Genomic DNA, 22,500 nt, shown 5'->3' with positions numbered 1-22,500 from the left:
TTAAACCAATCTCGCACATGGTACGACCTAGAAGGTGATCTCTGTTCTACGCATTCAGACAGCCGTTGTGTGACACCCGTCTTTTAAGACCCCCCAATTTCAGACTCCCCCTGTTTAAGACTTTTTCTCTCAGACTTTCTGTTTTTAACCTCTGTCAAATTACCCCCATTTTAAGACTCCCGATTGTTTCAGGTCTTGAAATGGGCGTTCCACTGTATCAACGCTTTGAGGACCTAAAGGGAGGCATGAAACAACTGAAGGATAACATCACTGACCCGTGTTGAAGTCGTGGACACGGCTGAGCGGGTTGGTGCCAAAGACAGATCCCTGCAGTGACTGGAGCTCGTACCGCATCACGCGCATCTCGTAATCATAGAATTCCTGTCACACCGTCAACATTGATCCGTTTAAAGGTGACCCAAACTTTTAGCCACAGAAAGTGTTATAAGCCTAACAAAGACATTAGGCCTGAACTTAGTGTTATATGCCTAACACTGACGTAAGGCCCAAACTGCCAGCAATAGAAAAGTTGTTATAACCAAGACTTGTGTGCAAATCTGCCAGCCATATAGGTCTAACAAAGACGTGAGGCCCAAACTGAGTGTTATAGGCTTAACAAAGACGTGAGGCACAAACTGCCATTTACAGAAAGAGTAATAGGCTTAACAAAGACGTAAGACCCAAACTGCCAGCCATATAAAGAGTTATAAGATTAACATTAGTAGCATCTGTGGCCCAAACTGCTAGCCATATAAAGTATGATAGACTGACCGAGAGATAGGTGATGTGCTGTGGCCCACACTGCCAGCCATATAAAGTATGATATGCTGACCGAGAGATAGGTGATGTGATGTGGCCCACACTGCCAGCCATATAAAGTATGATAAGCTGACCGAGAGATAGGTGATGTGATATGGCCCAAACTGCCAGTCATATAAAGTATGATAGGCTGACCGAGAGACAGGTGATGTGATGTGGCCCAAACTGCCAGCCATATAAAGTATGATAGGCTGACCGAGAGATAGGTGATGTGCTGTGGCCCACACTGCCAGCCATATAAAGTATGATAGGCTGACCGAGAGATAGGTGATGTGCTGTGGCCCATACTGCCAGCCATATAAAGTATGATAGGCTGACCGAGAGATAGGTGATGTGCTGTGGCCCACACTGCCAGCCATATAAAGTATGATATGCTGACCGAGAAATAGGTGATGTGCTGTGGCCCACACTGCCAGCCATATAAAGTATGATAGGCTGACCGAGAGATAGGTGATGTGCTGCGTCCCACACTGCCAGCCATATACAGTATGATGGGCTGACCGAGAGATAGGTGATGTGCTGTGGCCCACACTGCCAGCCATATAAAGTATGATAGGCTGACCGAGAGATAGGTGATGTGCTGTGGCCCACACTGCCAGCCATACAAAGTATGATAGGCTGACCGAGAGATAGGTGATGTGCTGTGGCTCAAACTGTCAGCCATATAAAGTATGATAGGCTGACCGAGAGATAGGTGATGTGCTGCGTCCCGGCGTCAACGATCTCCGAGATGAAGCTGAAGTTGTCGGTCGTGTTGGGCAGGGCCATGGTGTTGACTCGGTGCGCACACGCCACGCCCTGGGGGGTCTGTAACATGCATCAGCTGAGATGAGATGAGATGAGGTGAGATGAGATGAGAAGCTATGAGATGAGATGAGATGAGACCTCCCAATCCTGACACCCACACCCACCCACCCCTGCCCCTCCATCTCCCAATCCTGACACCCACACCCACACACCCCTGCCCCTCCATCTCCCAATCCTGACACCCACACCCACCCACCCCTGTCCCTCCATCTCCCAATCCTGACACCCACACCCACCCACCCCTGCCCCTCTATCTCCCAATCCTGACACCCCACACCCACACACCCCTGTCCCTCCATCTCCCAATCCTGACACCCCACAACCACACACCCCTGCCCCTCTATCTCCCAATCCTGACACCCCACACCCACCCACCCCTGCCCCTCCATCTCCCAATCATGACACCCCACAACCACACACCCCTGCCCCTCCATCTCCCAATCCTGACACCCCACACACACCCACCCCTGCCCCTCTATCTCCCAATCCTGACACCCCACAACCACACACCCCTGCCCCTCCATCTCCCAATCATGACACCCCACACCCACACACCCCTGCCCCCCATCTCCCAATCCTGACACCCCACACACACCCACCCCTGCCCCTCCATCTCCCAATCCTGACACCCCACACACACCCACCCCTGCCCCTCTATCTCCCAATCCTGACACCCCACACAACACACCCCTGCCCCTCCATCTCCCAATCCTGACACCCCACAACCACACACCCCTGCCCCTCCATCTCCCAATCCTGACACCCCACAACCACACACCCCTGCCCCTCCATCTCCCAATCCTGACACCCCACACACACCCACCCCTGCCCCTCTATCTCCCAATCCTGACACCCCACAACCACACACCCCTGCCCCTCCATCTCCCAATCCTGACACCCCACAACCACACACCCCTGCCCCTCCATCTCCCAATCCTGACACCCCTCACACACCCACCCCTGCCCCTCCATCTCCCAATCCTGACACCCCACACCCACCCACCCCTGTCCCTCCATCTCCCAATCCTGACACCCCACAACCACACACCCCTGCCCCTCCATCTCCCAATCCTGACACCCCACACACACCCACCCCTGCCCCTCTATCTCCCAATCCTGACACCCCACAACAACACACCCCTGCCCCTCCATCTCCCAATCCTGACACCCCACAACCACACACCCCTGCCCCTCCATCTCCCAATCCTGACACCCCACACCCACCCACCCCTGCCCCTCTATCTCCCAATCCTGACACCCACACCCACTCACCCCTGCCCCTCCATCTCCCAATCCTGACACCCCACACACACCCACCCCTGCACCCCTGTCCCTCTATCTCCCAATCCTGACACCCCACACCCACTCACCCCTGCCCCTCCATCTCCCAATCCTGACACCCCACACCCACCCACCCCTGCCCCTCCATCTCCCAATCCTGACACCCCACAACCACACACCCCTGCCCCTCCATCTCCCAATCCTGACACCCCACACACACCCACCCCTGCACCCCTGTCCCTCTATCTCCCAATCCTGACACCCCACACCCACTCACCCCTGCCCCTCCATCTCCCAATCATGACACCCCACACCCACCCACCCCTGCCCCTCCATCTCCCAATCCTGACACCCCACAACCACACACCCCTGCCCCTCCATCTCCCAATCCTGACACCCCACAACCACACACCCCTGCCCCTCCATCTCCCAATCCTGACACCCCACACCCACTCACCCCTGCCACTCCATCTCCCAATCCTGACACCCCACACCCACCCACCCCTGCCCCTCCATCTCCCAATCCTGACACCCACACCCACCCACCCCTGCCCCTCCATCTCCCAATCCTGACACCCCACACCCACCCACCCCTGCCCCTCCATCTCCCAATCCTGACACCCCACACCCACCCACCCCTGCCACTCCATCTCCCAATCCTGACACCCCACACCCACCCACCCCTGTCCCTCTATCTCCCAATCCTGACACCCCACACCCACCCACCCCTGTCCCTCCATCTCCCAATCCTGACACCCCACACCCACCCACCCCTGCCACTCCATCTCCCAATCCTGACACCCCACACCCACCCACCCCTGTCCCTCTATCTCCCAATCCTGACACCCCACACCCACCCACCCCTGCCACTCCATCTCCCAATCCTGACACCCCACACCCCTGCCACTCCATCTCCCAATCCTGACACCCCACACCCACCCACCCCTGTCCCTCCATCTCCCAATCCTGACACCCCACACCCACACACCCCTGCCCCTCTATTTCCCAATCCTGACACCCCACACCCACACACCCCTGTCCCTCTATTTCCCAATCCTGACACCCCACACCCACACACCCCTATCCCTCTATCTCCCAATCCTGCCGCCCCTTTCACGACAACATGAGATAACAAGCTGTTAGTATCCTCCAGGCCCTCTCGGCGCGGGATGTGTTTCCCAGAGTCAACTTTGTGCAGACTCTTTTCGGTATCCGATAAAGATCCCAGGGTCACAGCGAAAGCCTCAGGCCTTGGAAACACGAATGCATGCATGCACAAATATGAAGCCCCGGTGTCCGATCGGCCAACAGCCAAATAAAGTAACCACTAGTGGTACCCGTGCTACGCACTTTGTGTGCTGCGCATGCGATGTCATTTTGTTGGTTATGTGCTTGTGAAAATGTTGTTTGCACCCCTCCCCCCCCCCCCCCGCACATCATCCCGCATATAATGAATTATATTCTCTTGGTGAAAAATAAAATGTTAACCCTTACACCGGTGCAATTCTGTAACACATGTTACATAGCCACTGGTGAATTAACAGAGAGAAAAATAACAAAAAACAGTCATATAGGTTTTCGCATCAATGGGAGGTAATCGGAACTGACCAAAAAGACTGCGCGACCGCACGCGACTATACAAACAAACAAAATAAAATACAGCAGGTATGGCGTTTGCATGAATCCATGATTACGTCTACATGAACAACAGTGATAAAAGTGCGCATCTCTTCCCAGCCGTGCAGCGCTTTGAAAGTTGGAAGCATTAAAATTTAAAAGGGTAAAAAGCCATCGTGAAGATACGAAAAAAAGTATGACGTGTAAAATACTTAATGATTCAAACGCATAGTATAACATATGTAACTGACAACAGAAAATATATACATGGTTCACACACACAATCGAGTGCACACATCCATGCTTATTTAAAGTCATGTACACACACACACACATACATACATGGCATCAAGCAACACACAATTAAATGACACATATGGAATATGGAAAACGTATAATGGACATGAACATGGCAAGTAATTTACACCGTTACCTACTATAAAATTGATGATATATATATACCACTCACTTGCTATTCGCCTAAAAGCTTGCAGTGTGCTGTGACACATATAAGAAACCAGAAGAAAAAAGGACTTTACTTTGGCGAAAAGAGCATATGCTGCTTATTTTTGTACATAACTGCTATAACTGTATTTTTTCCGAACACTTACATGTAAAAAACATAGAGATATATCTTACCATTTCACTAAGACAGCCAAAATAACGGTCAAATTAAGGGGAGATCATGATGACGTACATGTCTATGGTTGCACCGGGGGAAAATATTTAGTCGCTGGAACCTATAAGGTTATACGGCGACTTATCAGGTGATAATGTTTCGAACTTATCTTTTAAAAATTAAGTAAACAAATCTATGGAATATTTTGGAGTTCCATTAACAGATAAACAGATCTATCTATCTTCTTATATAGGTTTTCGCATCAATGGGAGGTAATCGGAACTGACCAAAAAGACTGCGCGACCGCACGCGACTATACAAACAAACAAAATAAAATACAGCAGGTATGACGTTTGCATGAATCCATGATTACGTCTACATGAACAACAGTGATAAAAGTGCGCATCTCTTCCCAGCCGTGCAGCGCTTTGAAAGTTGGAAGCATTAAAATTTAAACGGGTAAAAAGCCATCGTGAAGATACGAAAAAAAGTATGACGTCTAAAATACTTAATGATTCAAACGCATAGTATAACATATCTAATTGACAACATTGACAACAGAAAATATATACATGGTTCACACACACAATCGAGTGCACACATCCATCCATGCTTATTTAAAGTCATGTACACACACACACACATACATACATACATGGCATCAAGCAACACACAATTAAATGACACATATGGAATATGGAAAACGTATAATGGACATGAACATGGCAAGTAATTTACACCGTTACCTACTATAAAATTGATGATATATATATACCACTCACTTGCTATTCGCCTAAAAGCTTGCGGTGTGCTGTGACACATATAAGAAACCAGAAGAAAAAAGGACTTTACTTTGGCGAAAAGAGCATATGCTGCTTATTTTTGTACATAACTGCTATAACTGTATTTTTTCCGAACACTTACATGTAAAAAACATAGAGATATATCTTACCATTTCACTAAGACAGCCAAAATAACGGTCAAATTAAGGGGAGATCATGATGACGTACATGTCTATGGTTGCACCGGGGAAAAATATTTAGTCGCTGGAACCTATAAGGTATAACACATGTTACATAGCCACTGGTGAATTAACAGAGAGAAAAATAACAAAAAAACAGTCATATAGGTTTTCACATCAATGGGAGGTAATCGGAACTGACCAAAAAGACTGCGCGACCGCACGCGACTATACAAACAAACAAAATAAAATACAGCAGGTATGACGTTTGCATGAATCCATGATTACGTCTACATGAACAACAGTGATAAAAGTGCGCATCTCTTCCCAGCCGTGCAGCGCTTTGAAAGTTGGAAGCATTAAAATTTAAACGGGTAAAAAGCCATCGTGAAGATACGAAAAAAAGTATGACGTCTAAAATACTTAATGATTCAAACGCATAGTATAACATATCTAATTGACAACATTGACAACAGAAAATATATACATGGTTCACACACACAATCGAGTGCACACATCCATCCATGCTTATTTAAAGTCATGTACACACACACACACACACACACACACACACATACATACATGGCATCAAGCAACACACAATTAAATGACACATATGGAATATTGAAAACGTATAACGGACATGAACATGGTAAGTATTTTACACCGTTATCTACTATAAAATTGATGATATATATATACCACTCACTTGCTATTCGCCTAAAAGCTTGCGGTGTGCTGTGACACATATAAGAAACCAGAAGAAAAAAGGACTTTACTTTGGCGAAAAGAGCATATGCTGCTTATTTTTGTACATAGCTGCTATAACTGTATTTTTTCCGAACACTTACATGTAAAAAACATAGAGATATATCTTACCATTTCACTAAGACAGCCAAAATAACGGTCAAATTAAGGGGAGATCATGATGACGTACATGTCTATGGTTGAACCGGGGGAAAATATTTAGTCGCTGGAACCTATAAGGTTATAAGTAGTATAGATAGGTATGCCTCACCCCTTGCGCAATGCGCAATGCGCAAGGGTAGGGACCAGCATAAAGTTATAGGTTAAGGTGCCTGTGTTTAAGTAGTGATAAAGAGGGATTGCGTTTAAACGGTTTATTGAGTTTTATATTTTGTCATGTGATTTCATGTGCCTGTACCTGTTGGTCGGTACTAATGACCACCCCCAGCTGGGGTAATGACAGTAATTGCCCCCATGGGGTGTTTGATTGATGGCAGTGTGCATGCATGCGTGTGTGAGAAGAGAAAACGACATGAGTCTTGACACTGTGAGTCGCTGTGGCTCAAGATTGTTCTTTTGTGGTAACCTTATTAGTATCGCGGGGGGCGCAGGTGACGCGTAGGTGGTCGTTTATAATGGGTTATTATACGGCGTGCTTTAGTTCAGTCGGATGACGAGAGCTTTTGTAGTCATTTTTCCATAAAAAAAAGGTGTAGTGACATTCAGAGTGCATGCGTGTGTGTGTTTGTATTGTCTGCGAGTGTGGTGTCCAGCGCGGGCGCGCACTCACGTGGTGTTGTTGAGTATGATGATGAAATAGAAAACAAGTCGCGTAAGGCGAAAATACAATATTTAGTCAAGTAGCTGTCGAACTCACAGAATGAAACTGAACGCAATGCCATTTTACTCGTAGCATCGTCAGGCCACCGCTCAGGGCAAAGTCAGTGAAATTGACAAGAAGAGCGGGGTAGTAGTTGCGCTAAGAAGGATAGCACGCTTTTCTGTACCTCTCTTTGTTTTAACTTTCTGAGCGTGTTTTTAATCCAAACATATCATATCTATATGTTTTTGGAATCAGGAACCGACAAGGAATAAGATGAAAGTGTTTTTAAATTGATTTGGACAATTTAATTTTGATAATAATTTTTATATATTTAATTTTCAGAGCTTGTTTTTAATCCGAATATAACATATTTATATGTTTTTGGAATCAGCAAATGATGGAGAATAAGATAAACGTAAATTTGGATCGTTTTATAAATTTTTATTTTTTTTTACAATTTTCAGATTTTTAATGACCAAAGTCATTAATTAATTTTTAAGCCACCAAGCTGAAATGCAATACCGAACCCCGGGCTTCGTGGAAGATTACTTGACCAAAATTTCAACCAATTTGGTTGAAAAATGAGGGCGTGACAGTGCCGCCTCAACTTTCACGAAAAGCCGGATATGACGTCATCAAAGACATTTATCAAAAAAATGAAAAAAACGTTCGGGGATTTCATACCCAGGAACTCTCATGTCAAATTTCATAAAGATCGGTCCAGTAGTTTAGTCTGAATTGCTCTACACACACACACACACACACACACACACGCACACATGCACGCACATACACCACGACCCTCGTTTCGATTCCCCCTCGATGTTAAAATATTTAGTCAAAACTTGACTAAATATAACAAAAAAGGGCGCTAAAATGACTTTTGTTTTTGAAGAGACAATTCAAGGTAGATGTGTTTTTTGGAATTAATAAATAAAGATAAGGATAGGATCTTAGTTTAGTATGTGAAAATGGATCCAAGGTGGAAACATCCTTTTACCTGTGTGATTGCCGGTCCCACAGGGAGTGGGAAGACTCATTTTGTCAAACAATATTTGAATCACTTGCAAGATATGATGACACCCCCTCCAGAGGAATTGATTTGGTGTTATGGAGCGTGGCAGTCTGGTTACAATGAGATGAGACATGTGACGTTTGTGGAGGGTTTACCCGACGTGGAACAGTGGACAGGGCACAAGAGGCGACTGGTCATCATTGATGATTTGATGAGTGAGACCAACGACAAGATCACACAACTATTCACCAAAGGAAGTCATCATCGGAATCTGAGTGTGATGTATATTGTACAGAACCTGTTTGGAAAGAACAAAGAACAGAGGACGATCAGTTTGAACAGTCACTACCTGGTGGTGTTTAAAAACCCACGAGATGCTTCACAGATCACCCATCTGGCCAAGCAGATGTACCCTGGGAAGCTAAAGTATGTGCAAGAGGCATTTAAAGATGCGACTTCTATGCCTCACGGTTATTTGCTGTTTGACTTGCGACAAGAGACACCCGATCATCTTCGTCTGAGGACAAAAGTTTTCCCGCCAGAGCACCCCGTGGTGTACCTTCAAAAATAACCATGTCTGCACGCCTGAAGAGAAATGTACCCATGTTGCGGATGTTGTGTGGGGCTAAACCTGCCGTGATTAAGGCCGTGTTGAAAGGAGCTTCTCCAGATTTGATCCATGCGTTGTGCGAGTGCTCCCTGAACATCTTAAAAGGCCATGTGCAGCTGACGCCCGCACAGAAGAAACGGTTGTCTCGACACAAACAGAACCTACGGGTCTTAGCCAAAAAAACAACATCTGTCAAACATCGAAAGCAAATCCTGCAGAAAGGCGGATTTCTTCAGGCTCTTTTGAACCCTGTGCTAGGAATTGTATCTGGCTTGCTCGGGACCCTGGGTCTCTGATGCGATGGAGCATACCAAAAAGATGATTTTGATTGAACCACGCGTGTTGGACTCTTTGCGGGACTCTGCAGGTGGACCTCCAGTACCTGATGCAACCTCACAAAGTTTGAAGGACATGGATCAAGTGATGCGGGGCATTTTAGACGAGAAGGATGTGGACAAACATGAAAAAGCAGACTCCTACCAACAAGTCTTGTGGCGGTTTTTGAATCGTTTTAGTCACTACAAAGACAAACCTCTTGGAAGAGTGGAGCTATCACCACCAGCAAAACAACCTTTGACAGAACTGAATGAGGCCGAGAAAGCTCAGGACCTAGCTAGGGTAGAACAACGAGTGTTGGAGAGTGTGCCGAAAACCTTGAAGAAGAAGGCTCAGTTGCTTTTGGATATAACCAAGGACAGTTCTGATATCAAGTGGAATGATCAAGGGCAGCTCGTGTACCAGGGACAGACAGTAGAAGGAACCAACATGGCTGATCTGGTGAATGATGCTCTTCGTTACCGTAAAAATGCACCTGATCCTCGAGGGTGGGAAGTGTTTGCAAAAGGTTTAAAAGCGGTTAATGCCCCTCGTGAACTCATTGGTCACACAGGGCGATGGGAGTGGATGCACAGCGAGGGGGGTGATAGAGGAAGACCACCCACCAGGACAAAAAGAAGAAGAAGAAGAATTGTGACTCCTTCCTCAGCATCTCCTTCTGCAGAAAGAGTAGCATTCCCTTCTCCAGCCCCCAAGAAGAGGACGTGGCTATCTTATTCTTGATCAGAATGCCAGTGGAAAGTAAAGTCAAGGAGAAACTGCGACGTCGATATTATGGAAGTCAACTCCCTGGAAGTTTGGGTGGTGTGGAGGCCTTGAGAAGAGCCACCAGACAAGCACAAAAACAAGTTGAAAAGTGGTTGACTTTTCAAGACACCTATACACTACACAAACCTGTGCGGCGAAAGTTTGCTCGCCGTCGTATTATCGTGGGTGGTATAGATCACCAGTGGCAAGCAGATTTGATTGATGTGAGAGCGCTGAGAAAAGACAATGACGGGTTTACCTACCTACTCACATGTATTGATGTGCTGAGCAAACACGCGTGGGTGGTGCCTTTGAAGGACAAAACAGGGACCTCTCTGGTGACAGCCTTCAAAAACATTTTTGCCCGAGGTCGTCAACCCCTGAGACTGCAAACAGATAAGGGTAGCGAATTTAAAAACAAGGTGTTTCAGGATTTTTTGGACAAAACAAAGGTACACTTTTTTGTGACAGAAAATGATGACATTAAAGCCTCAATGGCGGAGCGCTTCAACCGTACCTTGAAAGACAAACTGTGGAGGTATTTCACCAGAACAAGTTCAGTGAGGTATGTGGAAGTCTTGCCTAAGCTGATGCGTGGTTACAATCATTCCTACCACCGCAGTATTAAGAAAGCTCCTGCTGACGTAACCATCGCTAATCAGGAGGAAGTGTGGCAACGGTTGTATGGTGCTCCAACTGTCTCCAAACCACCTAAACTGAATATAGGAGACCGTGTGCGAATCAGCAAGACGAGAAGAGTCTTTAAGAAAGGTTATATGCCTTCTTGGACAGAGGAACTCTTTACCATCAGTCAAGTCCAGTCAACCACACCTGTGACCTATGTGCTGAAAGATGATCACGGAGAAGAGCTGCTGGGGACGTTTTATGAACAGGAACTGCAGAAAGTGGGGGAGAAAGAAATATACCGCATTGAAGCTGTTTTGGAACAACGCCCTGGAAAAGGCAAACAGAAAGAGTATTTAGTCAAATGGCTCGGCTATGACCCGTCATTCAATTCTTGGATTCCACAGACGGCACTGACCCACTACACGGACTAGCTTCAGTGGCTCTGATGGAGGAAACTCAGAAGATTAATACGCCTCTGGATGAAACAGACAGTGTTGTTAAGCAACCAAGGACATCCAAGCTGTGGCGTTTATTTGGACGTCGTGTCCCTCGGAGCGAGATTGTCTTCCTTTGTCAGATGATCCTTATTTATGTGGTGATTGGAGTGTCTCTGTTCAATCTGACGCGTGGATACGGGACAGACAATTTGTGGGTGGCCTTGCTGGGAAGTTGTCTCGGCTACGTGCTTCCTAATCCTTCCATTGATCCACCCTTGGCACAGTAACAACGTCTTCATTCATCATGTTCTACCTGACACTCCCCAGCAACAGCTCCTTGCAGCACTATCCTGACAACAACGCGAGTCATTTTTTTACCAAGCTTCCTCAGTCTGTAGATCTCAATGGAGAGTACGAAGTAGGACTGGCTGAAATTCAGTTTAGCAACAACTATTTGAACGTACGCGAAAGAGATGTGTATTTTCATTACAGGGAGCCAGAAAATAGCCAGGGTGATGAAAGACCAACCATACTCGCGGTATTACAGGAGGGACTGTACGAGTCCAATAAGTACTTTGTCCATACGCTGAACAAATTAGTGGAAACGTTGATTGGAGCCCAACCCAATGGCAAAGGAAGAATGAAGTTTTACTACAACCAAGCCTCCAAAAAAGCGAGTGTGACTGTTTATGAGGAGGGTGCTACCTTCCACATGAGCCATAGTTTACAGGATATCCTCGGTCTACCTTCACCGATTATAAGAGGACCTGCGCACCTTGATGCAACACGCTTCATGGATTTGAACAAAGAGTTTAAAAGTGTGTTTGTTTATTGTGATCTGGTGAGCCCCCGGCCCGTGGGAGACGTCATGGTTCCTCTACTGCGAACTCTTCCTCCCATCGACAAGACCAAGGAGACAGTGCATTATATGTTTGAAAAACCTCATTACATCCCTCTGAGTCGCTTTCAGTTCAACACGTTGGAAATCCTTTTAACGACGGACACGGGCAAAGAGATTTCATTTGACAGTGGGCACACTATCGTGACGCTTCATTTTCGTCGCAGACGCACCGACCATTTCTAGAAGATGGTTCGTCTAAGCCCTTTCCAGGGCAGTGGAAAACTCTATGAGGATTATTACTGCAGCCAGGTCGGCCACGGCCTCCCCGTGTTTGTAGGAGGAAGAAACTACAGAGGCCATGGCATTGGCAATCTCTTAGGGGGTATTGGTCGAGCCATTGTGCCTCTTTTGAAAAGTGGCGGAAAAGCTCTGCTGAAAGAGGGGGCTAGGACAGGCATGCAGGTGGCTCAGGATGTGCTGTCTGGACGTAGTGTTAAGTCGTCTCTCCAGCAGAGAGCTAGCAATGCAGGGAAGCGATTGTTTCAGCAAGCCGTGGGTCGAGTGACAGGCACACCTGCAGCAGCAGCCGCGCCGCCTGGAGAACCTGCAAGGAAACGTATAAAATCATCCACACCACGCCGCCGAGGTCAGACTGGGAGGCAGAAGAAGAAGAGAAGGAGGGTGACGGCAGCCGATATTTTTGGATAATCATCATGGCGCTTGCCCACCCTCAGTCATGTGAAAGTGTACATACTGGACTGGATTTGTTTTCTGTACCCCCAACACAGACAGCTTTGCAGGAGGGAATGTTTGTAGAGTATCATCCGCTAGCTACGCTGGCCCCAGGAGCCCCTATTGAGTTTGCCATCAGTGGTGCCACAGCCGAGTACCTGGATCTAAGCAACACGTATCTCCATGTGCGAGCTAAAATCACCAAAGCAGACGGAACAAACTTGGAGGCTGACTCCCATGTGGCTCCTGTCAACTACTGGTTGCACAGCCTGTTCTCCCAGGTGGATATCAGTCTCAATGATACTTTGGTGACCAATTCAGAGAACACCTACCCCTACCGTGCCTACATTGAAGCCACCCTCAACTATGGACGAGAAGCCAAGAAAAGTCACCTCACCAGTGCCATGTATTACCGAGATAGCGCCAACCATCTGGATGAAACAGAGGGGGATGCCAACTGGGGTTTGAAGGTACGGCGTGAGCAAACCATGCGGAGCAGAGAGGCAGACATGATGGGGCGACTTCATGCTGACATCATGCACCAGGAACGCTACATGATGAACGGCGTGGACGTGAAGATCAGACTCATTCCTTCCAAGAACATCTTCCACCTGATGTCTCCTGACCCCTTTCAGGGTTTCCGCAGTGTCATCACACATGCCTCCCTGTTTGTTCGCAAAGTCAAGTTGAACCCTGCTGTGAGCCTCGCTCACGCCAAAGCGCTGGAAAAAGGCACGGCCAAGTATCCTTTGAAAAGGGTCGTGGTAAAGACTTTCTCCATTCCCACAGGCAACCTCAGTGCTGTGCAGGACAACTTGTTTCTGAGTCAGACACCCAACCGCCTGGTGATTGGCTTGGTGGACAGCGCTGCTTTCAACGGACAAGCCTCACGCAATCCCTACCACTTCAAGACACAAGGATTGTCCTTTCTCAGTCTGTACCTGGACGGGAAACAGATCCCCGGCAAACCCCTGACACCGAACTTTGAACAACACCAGTATGTGAGGTCATTCTTCAGTCTCATGACGTCTACGGGTGTCGCCAACAAAGATGCGGGATCTTACATGGAGCTGCGTGATTTTGAGCTGGGGTATGCTATCTACAGTTTTGACCTGAGTCCCAGTCTTCTGGATGGAGATCAGTTTGAACTGGTGAAAAGCGGTGCCCTGCGTCTGGAGCTGAAGTTCAACCAAGCCCTTCCAGCGCCTGTGATGGTGATTGTGTATGGTGAAATGGACAGCATGATCGAGATTGATCGCTCTCGCCAGGTCCTGACTGATTTTGCACTATGAACAGCAAAGACATTAGCCGAGTGTTGGGGAGAGACATTCATACCCGACGTGTGTTTCGAGGTGTGTTTCCCAGAGACAGACTCCCACGACAGGTGAATACGCGACGCCCAAGCGCTTTTGTCATCAATACAGATCGCAGTACAGGACCGGGAGAACACTGGGTGTGTGTCTGGTTTGATGGACTGGGACAAGCGGAATATTTTGATAGTTTTGGTTTACCACCCGTGCACCCCGCCATTGAAAACTTTATGCTGAGACACAGTTCAGCCCACGTGTACAACCCACGTCTTTTGCAAGACTTGACGAGTTCAGCCTGTGGCTTGTATGTATTATACTATGTTTTGATGAAAAGCCGCGGAGCCAGTTTATTTCGAACGCTTCGTGTGTTTTCTCCCAACAGACTTTGGGGTAATGATCGAAGAGTATGGTTTTTGGTTCAACAGCTGAGAAGAAACTGATGTCGCGTGCATCGTCTTTTGTTTTTTAAAGTCTGTAAAAGGTTTTATTCATTTCATTGGATGTGGTTTGTGTGTGTGTGTGTGTGTATGTGTCTATATAAGAAGAAGGGGAGGAATCATCGCCACCACTTTCATCTCGTACCCTCCAAAGAGGCACACAAAACAAAAGTCATGATGGAGACTTCCAGTCCTTCTTTAGAGCAGATGTTGGAAGAATTGGAGGCTGGCATTCTCAAAGTTAAAGGTCACCTGCAAAACAGTTTGTTCTTGATGTTTGTCAGTGAGTTGAAACGCGTTGTTTGCAAACGCCTTGAAGAAGAAGAAGGAGAAGGAAAAGACTGTCCAACGCGGTGGACTGATGACGCCATTAGAACCGTCACAGATAAAGTCTGGGAACACCTGAATCGAGACAAAATTCTTAGCTGTTGGAATGTGGCATTACCCAAGACACACCCAGACGGACTCTCATGGTGGTGTTTGCGGGTTGTTGTGTGGAGGTGGACAGAAACGACAGCGTTTCGAAAAAGGGTCATCACTCATGTGACTGAACAACTGCTCTGTGAGCGATGCAGCAGAGGGAAAAACGTCCTATCATCTCACGCGACTTCAGTCTAAACCAGTGTGGACCCGTTGAAACCAGAATAAACCAGATGTACATTGGTAGCGAGTGTGTATATAAGGCAGGACGGATGTAAAGACGACCACAGAGGGTTTTTTGCGGAGTCGACCATGCCTTCAGGGACCATGAAGCATCCACTACAGCCGGCTACACTCTACCCGCTAGGTGGAAGCCTTTTTGCCTCAGTAAAAACGTGGAGAGGGGCTGTGAAAATCCATGTTCGCCACTATGCTGTTCCCACCAGCACCAAAGATGGGCGTACTGTCCCCACCCAAAGAGGAGTCACCCTGGCCTTGAAAGAGTTTCAGAGGCTGCTTAGAGTGCAGAAAAAACTCAAAGAAGACTACCACCAGCAGTTATCTTCTCTGTCACCCGCAGAGGAGAAGGAGGAGGAGAAACATCCGAAGAATCACACAGAGTGTCCGCCGTCAGACTACTACCGCTCAACACCATCCACCACAGCCACGGATTCGCCACAAAGCGAAGGGTACCCTCAGCAGCTGCAGCTACCCCTGTATCCCACATGCCCAGTTTACTGTCCTGCCGCAACCGTGAATCACCTTCCTGTGACACCAAGAAGTGGTTATGGGGTTGACAGCGAATCCGAGGACCACCTCGTCCCTTTGAATGGACCGTCATGATTATATGTCCATGATACTGTACTCACATTTGGTTTTCGCTTTTTTTAATTCCTAGGTGTGTTTAGAATTTTTACTTTGACAATAAACTTTTGAAACCAACCCAATGGACCTCTGTTTTGTGTGGCAGTGTCGAACTCTCTCTCTCTCTCTCTCTCTCTCTCTCTCTCTCTCTCTCTCTCTCTCTCTCTCTCTCTCTCTTTCTCTCTCTCTCTCTCTCTCTTTCTCTCTCTTTCTCTCTCTCTCTCTCTTTCTCTCTCTCTGCGCACGCATGTGTGTGTATTTGTCTGTCTGTCTGTGCTCGATAGAAACCCACACGAACAAAGCATAATACATTTTCACATCAACAACAACACACACAAAAAAGAAGGTCTAAGTTGTTGCAGACCGAGGTTGTTGATTTAGAACGGTAACAGTCTACGCCGGACCTTCTTGACAGTGTATTCACATCAGTTTCTTTATATGACCATGAAAAAACCACATCAGCTAAGATGAAGGTGTTGAAGACAAAAATGACACTGACAAAAGTTTTCCTTTTTTAATTCATCTGATACATTTTTTGTTTTAAAGAAAAAACCAATGTCAAGGTTTTGGTATGTCAGAAGTTGTCCACTTTGTTTGGAGGTTACATGAACCAACACATGAACAATATTAATCCCGACTCACAGTGTCAAGGCTCATATCGTTTTCTTTTCTCACACACGCGATTGCACCACCTTGCATCAGCCATCCAAAACACACACACACACACACACACACACACACACACACACACACACACACACACACACACACACACACGCATGCACACAGCCCCTCTCAATGTCACTTTCATCCAAAATAATCACTTACTTTTTTTTTATACACCTTCGGTGGCACGAAGCACACCGTATAATAACCCATTATAAAGGACCACGTAGGCGTCACCCGCGCACCCGCGGTACTAATAAGTTACCACAAATGAACAATATTGAACCACAGCGACTCACAGTGTCAAGGCTCATATCGTTTTCTCTTCTCACACACGCATGCATGCACATAGTCACAGTCAAGGTCACTTTCATCCAAAATAATCACTTACTTTTTTATTTTAATTTGTTTTATACACCTTCGGTGACACGAAGCGCACCGTATAATGACCCATTATAAAGGACCACGTACGCGTCACCTGCGCTCCCCGCGATACTAATAAGGATACCACAAAATCTTGAGCCACGGCGACTCACAGTGTCAAGGCTCATATCGTTTTCTTTTCTCATACACGCGATTGCACCACCTTGCATCAGCCATCCAAAAATAGAAATATGGTAAAACAACACCCCTACCCCAACCCCACCTCCCCACACGCGTAGGTAGATTACGGCGGTGATGCGGTCAAAAGGGGTTATAAATAAGCTTCCTCTGGGGCTAAGTCTTCAATGTCTCTTCGGTTCTACAAGTGTGAGGTGGTGAAAAAAACAAAACTATGACGACCAACAGCAGCAGCAGTGACGCTAACACAACTCCACAACCGGCCTCAACAGATTTGGTGAGTTGATTTTGTTTTTATATCTTGTAAAAATAAAAAATAAAGGTAGCGTGTTACTTTTTTTTTTCAGACATAGCTTTTTAGAAAACAAAATGTTTTTTATGTAAGATGTTTTTGATATTGTTTTCGTCGCTCAGACATAGTTCTCTTTTTTTATTGCAGCGTAACCAATGCCCGCACTGTGAACAGGTTTTTACACAGAGCTACAACCTCAACGCGCATGTCAAAGAAGTCCATGGCAAATCTAGAAATTTTCTCTGTCATTTGTGTGGCAAGACGTTTAGCAGAAAAAACGACCTTACTCGGCATAAAAACTCAAACAAAAACTGCCAAGATGTTGCGAGTCGTTTACCACCACCACCAGTGCCGACAGTCGGACAAAAAAGAAAAAGCTTGGATTCACAGGATGCCCCTCCCCCCAAAAAGGGATTAAACAAACGAAGTCTAGAAAAAGAACAAATCAAAAAGTTACCTTGTGAAGAAAGACAAATGTACGAAAAGCATTGGAATTCTGTTAAAACACATAAGCGGCCCGGTAAACTTCAGTCAACCTATACCATTCTCTGGAGCCCTTGTTCTGATTTTCCTGATTGGGATGAGTCGCTTCTTGATCTGTTCCATGAACAAAACAAGCGCTTCAAAATCAATTTTTCTCACTCTTTTCTTCTCAAAAACAAAGAGTCGGGTGACTTGTCTTTCTTTCATGCCTCAGTCAATAACCACTCTGTCTTACAACGACCGCGCCTGATCAACTCAAAGCAGGACTTTCTTTCTTTTCTCGATGAAATCAGTGACCGTGACATTCTAGAACAAGTTAGACTCGAACGCCCAAACTCTCGGTATTCTGTTCATACCATCATGTCTTCCAGTTTCTATGTCACGCCTTTGTCTGACTTTCCAATCGGTTGTGCCTGTGATAGTCTACCTGACTACATCACAAACACACCGTTCTTGCACAAGCTCCAAAAAGACGAGCATAATCATTTTCCTTATACTGACGGTCTGTGTCTCTTTCGCTGTCTTGCTTTGCACAAAGGAGCCTCGCTTCATTCTTTGCAAAAACCCACAAAAACCTTGTTCAAACAGTGGGCCGGACATTCACCCCCTGTCCACTTTCCGGGGGTCACTTTGTTTCAACTTGAGTCGATTGAATCTGAGTTTAAGGTGAACATAGATGTGTTTGCGTTTGATGAGAGCCAAACACCCGTCTGTCTTGTTCCTCTGCGTCGTAGCGCTTACAAACATTCTGGCGTTATGCGCCTCTTGCGTTACAAAGACCATTTCATGTACATTTTAGACATTGATAAACTCGGTCATGCTTTGGCTTGTTCCAAATGCGGGAAACTCTGGTCGTCTTTGTTTAAAATGAATCGACATGAACAGACTTGTCAGGGTGAGGGTTCAAAAGAAACGTTGAAAGGCGGGGTTTACTCACCACCCCAAAACATTTTTCAACAGTTACAAAGCCACGGTGTTCAGGTAGCCACAGATTTTGTTTTTCCCTACAGGGCGACTTTTGATTTTGAGGTGTTTTTTGACACAGATAACTTGCCACAGACAAAATCAGCTGAGTCAAACTGTACACAGTATACAGCAAAACATATTCCTCTTTCTGTTTCTGTATGCAGTAATGTTCCCCATTTCACAGAACCAACCTGTTTTGTGAGTAAAGGTGACCCTCAAGAACTAGTGAACAACATGGTTAACTACCTAGAACGTATCTCCGAGGCCTCCTGCGCTCTTCTTTGTGAAGAATTTAAAGATGTGTTTGACCAGTTGACTGAGCTCGAAGAGACACAACAACAAGAGACAGATAGCCTCAACATCCCCGTAGAAAGACTCACACAGAAATTATATGAGTATTTGCAAGAACTGCCTGTCGTAGGTTTCAATTCTTCTCGCTACGATCTGAACGTGATCAAACCTTTTCTCCTTGAAAAGTTTGTCAAAGACAAAACAGCCCATAACGATCTTCCAAAAGACGAAAGTCAAACAGACCCTGTTTTTGAGCCAGATGGTTTTGATACCGTGGGCGAAGAAGAAGAAGAAGAAGAAGAAGAAGAAGAAGAAGAAGAAGAAGACAAAGAAGTCAAAACAGAGGGAAAAAAGAAGGCCCCTAAAAGACCCCCTTTCAAGTTTGTTGTTAAACGAAACAATCAGTATATGTGTCTTTGTACAGACAAACTTCGGTTTCTCGACATCAACAATTTTCTTGCGCCAGGTTTTAGTTATTCCAAGTACCTCAAGGCGTTCGGTGTCGAAGAGCAAAAGGGTTTTTTCTGCTATGAATACGTCACTAGTCTAAGTACACTAGACGAAAGAGAACTCCCACCCCATGCAGCCTTTTTTAGTAAGCTCAAAAACTCAAATATTTCTGATACAGAGTACGCTTTTTGTCAGCGTGTGTGGACTGAAAACAAAATGACGACTTTGAAGGATTTTTTGGTGTGGTACAACAACCTAGATACAGGGCCGTTTCTGGTTGCTTTGCAACATCAGATTAGTATGTACGCTAGTCTGCGAGTTGATTTGCTGAAAGACGGTATTTCTGTCCCCGGTGTGACACTGAAGTATCTGTTTGACACGTTGTCTTCAGATACCTACTTTTCACTTTTTAACGAAAAACAAAAAGACGTTCACGCACTTTTGCGAAAGAACATTGTCGGGGGTCCGTCTATTGTCTTTCACAGATACCACGAAAAAGACAAAACACACATTCGTGGTAATCAGGACAAACCGGTACAGTCTGTTCAGGGATTTGATGCAAATGCGCTGTATTTAGCTGCACTCATGCAAGACATGCCCACAGAGCACCCTGTCATTCGTAGAAAAGAAAACGCTTTTAAAGCGGAAAAAACAGATCCCTACGGTCAGCTAGCTCGGGAATGGTTGGAGTGGGTCATGGCATCAAAACAGATCCATCTCCAACATAAGTTTAACGCGAAAGAGAAGGCCCTTGGTCGAAAAAAGATTAGAGTTGATGGTTGGGATGCCACAAATCAAATTTGCTATCAGTTTCACGGATGTTTGTTCCACGGGCATGACTGTTCTGTGACCGCCGGTAAAACGACTAACCCTGTCACCGGAAAAACACTTGTTGAACTCAGAGAACATACAAGCAACATTACCAAATACCTACGTGAGGATGTGGGTGTGACTGTCGTCGAAAAATGGGAGTGTGACTGGTACGCAGACAAAAAACAAAACACCTCCATTCAGGCTTTTCTACAAGATCGTTTTCCGACACTTAAACCCTTCCGGCATCCTTCTACCATCACAGATCAAACTGTCTTAGACGCTGTGCAAAACAAAACTTTGTTCGGGTTGGTACAGTGTGATATTTATGTACCTGATCATCTAAAAGACCATTTCAGTGAAATGCAGCCTATTTTCAAAAATGAGTCTGTCAGCCGAGAACAGATCGGGGATTTTATGAAAGACTACGCTGAAAAACACAAGCTCTTATCCCAACCACGCCGTACACTTGTAGGGAGTTACCACGGTGAACAAATTCTGCTAGCTACACCCCTCTTGTTTTGGTACATGCAGCACGGGTTGATTGTTAAAAACATCACGCTGATCGTAGAGTATCAACCCAAAACCTGTTTCCGTCAGTTTGGTGACAGCGTTTCAAACGCAAGACGAGCAGGAGACCAAGACCCATCAAAAGCTATCTTAGCCGAAACTTTCAAACTGCTCGGTAACTCAGCCTACGGGAAAACCTTAACTAACGTGGCCAACCATCGTGATATTCATTACGTTTTGTCTGATGAGGCCGCAAAACTGATCAACAATGGTCGTTTTCAAAAACTAACAGAAGTAACAGATTCTGTCACTGAAGTAGAGATGGCTAAAAAAAAAATCAACTGGTCACTCCCCTCTCAGATTGGTTACTTTGTTTACCAGTACGCTAAACTACGCATGTTGGAGTTTCATTTTGATTTTCTAGATAAGTTTGTGTCCAGAGCCGACTACCAGCTTTTGGAAATGGATACAGATTCTCTATACATGGCGCTTAGCGCTTCAACGTTAGAAGAGGTGGTTCGTCCTGAACTGCGAGAGCAGTTTTACCAAGTGTATAACCAATGGTTCCCTGCACAAGCCTGTGACCAACACGAGGCAGCCTTCCAAAACACCCGTTTAGCTAACGCCCCATGGGACTCAACTCTCTGTCAGGCCTGTACAGCGCGTGTCCACTATGACAAACGAACACCCGGTCTCTTTAAAACCGAATACCAAGGAAATGCGTTTATTGGTTTGTGTTCTAAAACCTACTTTTGCGAGGGAGACAGTGGAAGTAAATTTAGTTCAAAAGGTTTGAACAAAAACCAAAACAAACTGACAAAAGAGTCTTACCAACAGGTGCTTCTAACGCAAGAAAGTGGTGGCGGTACAAACACGGGTTTCAAGACAGACGGAAAGTCTATGTTCACGTATTCCCAAACCAGAAAGTCACTCTCGTTTTTCTACATCAAGCGTGTGATCGCTTCTGATGGGATTTCAACCCTGCCTACACCCGTCTAACGGGTCTCTTTCTTTTTTTGACTGTGATACCCCTCTAATGGGTCTCTTTCTTTTTTTTGACTGTGATACCTCCGCCTGTGATATGGTTAACATTCCAATGCCAAACAACTTTGTCGTTTTTGTAAATAAATTTGTTAAGCCATGTTTTGCTTCTGTAAATAATGCTCGTATTGTTTAATCCCACAAAACCCCCAATGTGGCTTTGACATACCCTGTCAAAACGGTCCCAAGCCCGTGAAAACACAGAGGGAGGGTAAACACCTATATGCGACTCTTTAGACAGTCCAGTGAAATGTTAACACTTTTCTGGCTGACTATTGGGGTGTAAAGGTGACCAAAACATAAAACAACAACAACACACGCGCTGGACACCACACTCGCAGACAATACACACACACACACACACACACGCATGCACACAG

General features: G+C 46.0%; 2 protein-coding genes across 2 annotated transcripts in view; both read left to right on the top strand.

Moving 5' to 3' along the window:
• LOC138950250 (uncharacterized) overlaps window positions 1–22,500 on the top strand; it is a 255,207-nt gene that overhangs the window by 123,952 nt on the left and 108,755 nt on the right. The window lies entirely within an intron of this gene.
• LOC138951447 (uncharacterized protein F54H12.2-like) lies at window positions 13,001–14,311 on the top strand. Its single transcript, XM_070323049.1, has one exon. It carries the CDS (start codon window positions 13,001–13,003, stop codon window positions 14,309–14,311), a length of 1,311 nt encoding a protein of 436 aa, XP_070179150.1.

This window comes from Littorina saxatilis, linkage group LG16 (assembly GCF_037325665.1).
Source record: "Littorina saxatilis isolate snail1 linkage group LG16, US_GU_Lsax_2.0, whole genome shotgun sequence".
NCBI lineage: Eukaryota > Metazoa > Mollusca > Gastropoda > Littorinimorpha > Littorinidae > Littorina > Littorina saxatilis.
The sequence above is the reverse complement of the archived record's forward strand: the minus strand, read 5'-3'. Positions and strand labels throughout refer to the sequence as shown.